General features: G+C 43.5%; 1 protein-coding gene across 2 annotated transcripts in view; it reads right to left on the reverse strand.

Moving 5' to 3' along the window:
• Positions 1–489: 489 nt before the first annotated feature.
• Positions 490–5,078, reverse strand: part of LOC111963414 (uncharacterized protein C14orf132) — a 79,170-nt gene continuing 74,581 nt past the window's right edge. For both annotated transcript variants that reach the window (XM_023986834.1, XM_023986833.2), the window contains exon 2: positions 490–1,422. In XM_023986834.1, the coding sequence (XP_023842602.1) occupies positions 1,189–1,422 (234 nt within the window). In that variant the 3' untranslated portion in view covers positions 490–1,188. The remainder of the gene's footprint in view (positions 1,423–5,078) is intronic.

Consider the following 5,078-nt stretch of genomic DNA (forward strand, 5'->3'; position numbering starts at 1 on the left):
AACCTAAAGAAATGATCTCCCTGACATCCATGTACATTAGAATGTGTGTTGTGGTGACACCAGGGGCCTCGCTCGCGTCTTGAAAAGAGCCTGTTAATATTCTCAATTAAGGGACGTGGATTAATCGCCATTGTAACAACTGCCTTTGGACATACCGCAGCACAAAGCTATTTCACTGCACAGTTCTGAATGTAAAGAACCCAGCTTGTAGGAAACAGATAGAAAAACGCCCAGCCTTTCTATTACCCCACTTATTTAGATCATACAGCACGTAAAGACTCCAAAGAAGGTAGCTAAATAACAATTAAGCTTTGACAAAATAAAGCTGTACAGGATTTTTCCTGCTCATGTAAACTGTGCTTATATCTTTCAAGTCTGCCTCAGTCGTATACTGAGATTTGTTGTAAAAAAGTTAAATGTCTTTGATAGATGTATTGTTTAGTGTAATAAGTAATGTTTCAGACAAAGAATTTGCTGTTGTGATCAGAGTAAATTAGACGGTGAGTGATTGTCTTTATTGGACCATAAACTGGTGTGGCATTGCTAAAGAAACTGAGAAGCAATATCAGTTGGCGGATCCAAAAGGATGATGCAGGAATGTTTCATTAAAGCCAGTGTCCGTTGGTCCATTTTCTGTCGATATTACAAAGGAAAGCTAATACTTTGAGCCTTCCTTTGGCAGAACAGATAACATGCTGTAAGAAGCTGAGCACATGGCTAATGCAGAAGTAATCCCAGAGTCCCATAAATGTTTTAAGAGTCACGTCTCTGTTCATCCCAATAATTAAGCAGCACTCCTCTTAATTGCCTCTCTTCTATCTGGGGGACATTTTAAGATGGTCCAGTTCACCCTGTATGTATCTGTAAGCCCCTTCAGCCCCACAATGCAACACAACAACATTCAAGAGCATGATGTCCACTGAAAATTAGGCGACTAAAGTTGAAAATACCCTTCTGCCTCCAGTTGAACTTGCGTACTGTGTATACTGTTCGTATCCTGAAACTTTTTTCTATTGAAAGTGAATGATGCTGAAGCTTCAACTATAGAACCCCCACACCATAGCCAGCATCCGCATCCCAGAGCCCTTTGATAATTCGGTATGTGATATTTGTCCTTTGTCTTTTATCACGTTCTCCCATGGGGAGGCTCTCTAATTTTTGGCTAGGTGGGCGTCAAGGAGAGATGGATCAGAAGGTGAATGCGTAGACCACTCCCACCACCACAATGTTGCCGATAGTAGCGATGATGGCAATCCAGAGCCAGATGGCATCACTGGACGAAGACTGGTCATCCTGCTGGGCCTGGGCTGAGGCAGCCGCAGAGGCAGCGTGGACGCTGGCCGAGGAGTTGAAGAGCGAGTGGTCGGCACTGTAGTTGTCATTGGGTGAGGAGTCCATGAAGGCCCCTGTCATGACTGGGATCTGGAGGAGAGGGAGGAAGCGAGGGAGAGAGATAGAGACAGATAGAAAGAGAGAGAATTAGAGAAGATTGAAAGGTGTTATTTTATTTCATATGCAGTGTAGAGCTCTTTGCCAATAGGTACTGCACATCGATCTAACATTACAGTAAAGTCCCTTATCCTGTGAGTAGGATTTGTTCTTGGGCCCTACATTAGCAAGTTAAAGCAGAACAGTATATTAAAATAAATAGTGAACATGATATCACTGCATCTTGTTGCAAATGGGAACAAGGTTTCTCACTTGTTCCCGTGGATCCCTCCTGAGCACACACAGGCGAGTTCCCACCCTGGGAAATAGGGCTTAATTAACATCAAATTAAAATTTAATCTGTGGGAAGTGAGATTTTTTTATTTATTTAACCTTTATTTAACTAGGCAAGTCAGTTAAGAACAAATTCTTACTTACAWTGACAGCCTAGGAACAGTGGGTTAACTGCCTTGTTCAGGGGCAGAACGACATATTTTTACCTTGTCAGCTCGGGGATTCGATCTAGCAACCTTTCTGGCCCAACACTCTAACCACTAGGCTACCTGCCCCCACTGATTTATTGCTTGGGACAATTAGAAGCCCTAAGAAGGCTGCTGGTTGGCAGAAAAACGGAGAGTATCTGTACTGTATGTAGTGTAGGAAGCTGAGGTGTGCCTGAGAACAAAAGAACACTAGCTCTCAAACTAGAAAACAGACTCCTCCTCTCCTTGGAGGGCTGTCGAAATAACCATGCTAAAAATACATTTTGGATGAGATGATGTGGAGCAGTCGCACTATATACACCGAAACACTCTCACTCTCTCTCCGCTGGTGCTCAAACGAACACACACACACACACACGCACACACGCTCCTTTGAGGTCTTTCCTCGCACACAGGGAAATGTCTTTTTGAAAAGCATTCCGCTGCTCACCAGCCATTGGCCTCGGTAGTGAATAATGACATGACACATCCAATTGTGTGCCAGTTATTCCTCATGAGCATGATGGGAGCGGACATCCATGTATGGGGGAAGTAGCCTGGGAGTCCCTAACCCCACTTAGTGATTACTCAGCCAGAAGTAAATACTGAGGTTGGCTGATGGAGGGATGGAATACTGATCTACAGCGGTTTGATCCCATCAGAATGTGTGACTCATATGTCTGTTTGATGTGTATGCTATGTACACTACCGTTCAAAAGTTTGGGGTCACTTAGAAATGTCCTTGTTTTTGTATTTGAAAGAAAAGCACATTTTTTGTACATTAAAATAACATCAAATTGAACAGAAATAAAGTGTAGACATTGTTAATGTTGTAAATGACTATTGTAGCTGGAAACGGCTGATTCTACATAGGCGTACAGAGGCCCATTATCAGCAACCATCACTCCTGTGTTCCAATGGCACGCCTTACAAGTCCACAAGTCCTCAACTGGCAGCTTCATTAAATAGTGCCCGCAAAACAGAAACACACACACACACACACGCACACACGCTCCTTTGAGGTCTTTCCTCGCACACAGGGAAATGTCTTTTGAAAAGCATTCCGCTGCTCACCAGCCATTGGCCTCGGTAGTGAATAATGACATGACACATCCAATTGTGTGCCAGTTATTCCTCATGAGCATGATGGGAGCGACATCCATGTATGGGGAAGTAGCCTGGGAGTCCCTAACCCCACTTAGTGATTACTCAGCCAGAAGTAAATACTGAGGTTGGCTGATGGAGGATGGAATACTGATCTACAGCGCGTTTGATCCCATCAGAATGTGTGACTCATATGTCTGTTTGATGTGTATGCTATGTACACTACCGTTCAAAAGTTTGGGGTCACTTAGAAATGTCCTTGTTTTTGTATTTGAAAGAAAAGCACATTTTTTGTACATTAAAATAACATCAAATTGAACAGAATAAAGTGTAGACATTGTTAATGTTGTAAATGACTATTGTAGCTGGAAACGGCTGATTCTACATAGGCGTACAGAGGCCCATTATCAGCAACCATCACTCCTGTGTTCCAATGCACGCCTTACAAGTCCACAAGTCCTCAACTGGCAGCTTCATTAAATAGTCCCGCAAAACACCAGTCTCAACGTCAACAGTGAAGAGGCGACTCCGGGATGCTGGCCTTCTAGGCAGAGATGCAAAGAAAAAGCCATATCTCTGTCCAGTGTCTGCATTCTGTTGCCCATCTCAATCTTTTCTTTTTATTGGCCAGTCTGAGACATGGCTTTTTCTTTGCATCTCTCCTAGAAGGCCAGCATCCCGGAGTCGCCTCTTCACTGTTGACGTTGAGACTGCTGTTTTGCGGGTACTATTAATGAAGCTGCCAGTGTGAGGACTTGTGGACTTGTAAGGCGTGCCATTGGAACACAGGAGTGATGTGTGCTGATAATGGCCATTTTGAACCTGTAATCAAACCCAGAAATGCTGATGCGCCAGATACTCAACTAGTCTAAAGAAGGCCAGTTTTATTGCTTCTTTAATCAGGACAACCGGTTTAGCTGTGCTAACATAATTGAAAAGAGTTTTCTAATGATCAATTAGCCTTTTAAAATGATAAACTTGGATTAGCTAACACAACGTGCCATTGAACACAGGAGTGATGGTTGCTGATAATATGGGCCTCTGTACGCCTATGTACAGTGGGGCAAAAAAGTATTTAGTCAGCCACCAATTGTGCAAGTTCTCCCACTTAAAAAGATGAGAGGCCTGTAATTTTCATCATAGGACACTTCAACTATGACAGACAAAATAGAAGAAAAAAAATCAGAAAATCACATTGTAGGATTTTTTATGAATTTATTTGCAAATTATGGTGGAAAATAAGTATTTGGTCAATACAAAAGTTTATCTCAATACTTTGTTAATATACCCTTTGTTGGCAATGACAGAGGTCAAACGTTTTCTGTAAGTCTTCACAAGGTTTTCACCACTGGTTGCTGGATTTTGGCCCATTCCTCCATGCAGATCTTCCTCTAGAGCAGTGGATGTTTTGGGGCTGTTGCTGGGCAACACGGACTCTTCAACTCCCTCCAAAGATTTTCTTTGGGGTGAGATCTGGAGACTGGCTAGGCCACTCCAGGACCTTGAAATGCTTCTTACGAAGCCACTCCTTCGTTGCCCGGGCGGTGTGTTGGATCATTGTCATGCTGAAAGACCCAGCACGTTTCATCTTCAATGCCCTTGCTGATGGTAGGCTTTGTTACTTTGTCCCAGCTCTCTGCAGGTCATTCACTAGGCCCCCCCGTGTTGGTTCTGGGATTTTTGCTCACCGTTCTTGTGATCATTTTGACCCCACGGGGTGAGATCTTGCGTGGAGCCCCAGATCGAGGAGATTATCAGTGGTCTTGTATGTCTTCCATTTCCTAATAATTGCTCCCACAGTTGATTTATTCAAACCAAGCTGCTTACCTATTGCAGATTCAGTCTTCCAGCCTGGTGCAGGTCTACAATTCTGTTTCTGGTGTCCTTTGACAGCTCTTTGGTCTGGCCATAGTGGAGTTTGGCGTGTGACTGTTTGAGGTTGTGGACAGGTGTCTTTTATACTGATAACAAGTTCAAACAGGTGCCATTAATACAGGTAACGAGTGGAGGACAGAGGAGCCTCTTAAAGAAGAAGTTACAGGTCTGTGAGAGCCAGAAATCTTG

This window comes from Salvelinus sp. IW2-2015, linkage group LG4q.2 (genome assembly GCF_002910315.2).
Source record: "Salvelinus sp. IW2-2015 linkage group LG4q.2, ASM291031v2, whole genome shotgun sequence".
NCBI lineage: Eukaryota > Metazoa > Chordata > Actinopteri > Salmoniformes > Salmonidae > Salvelinus > Salvelinus sp. IW2-2015.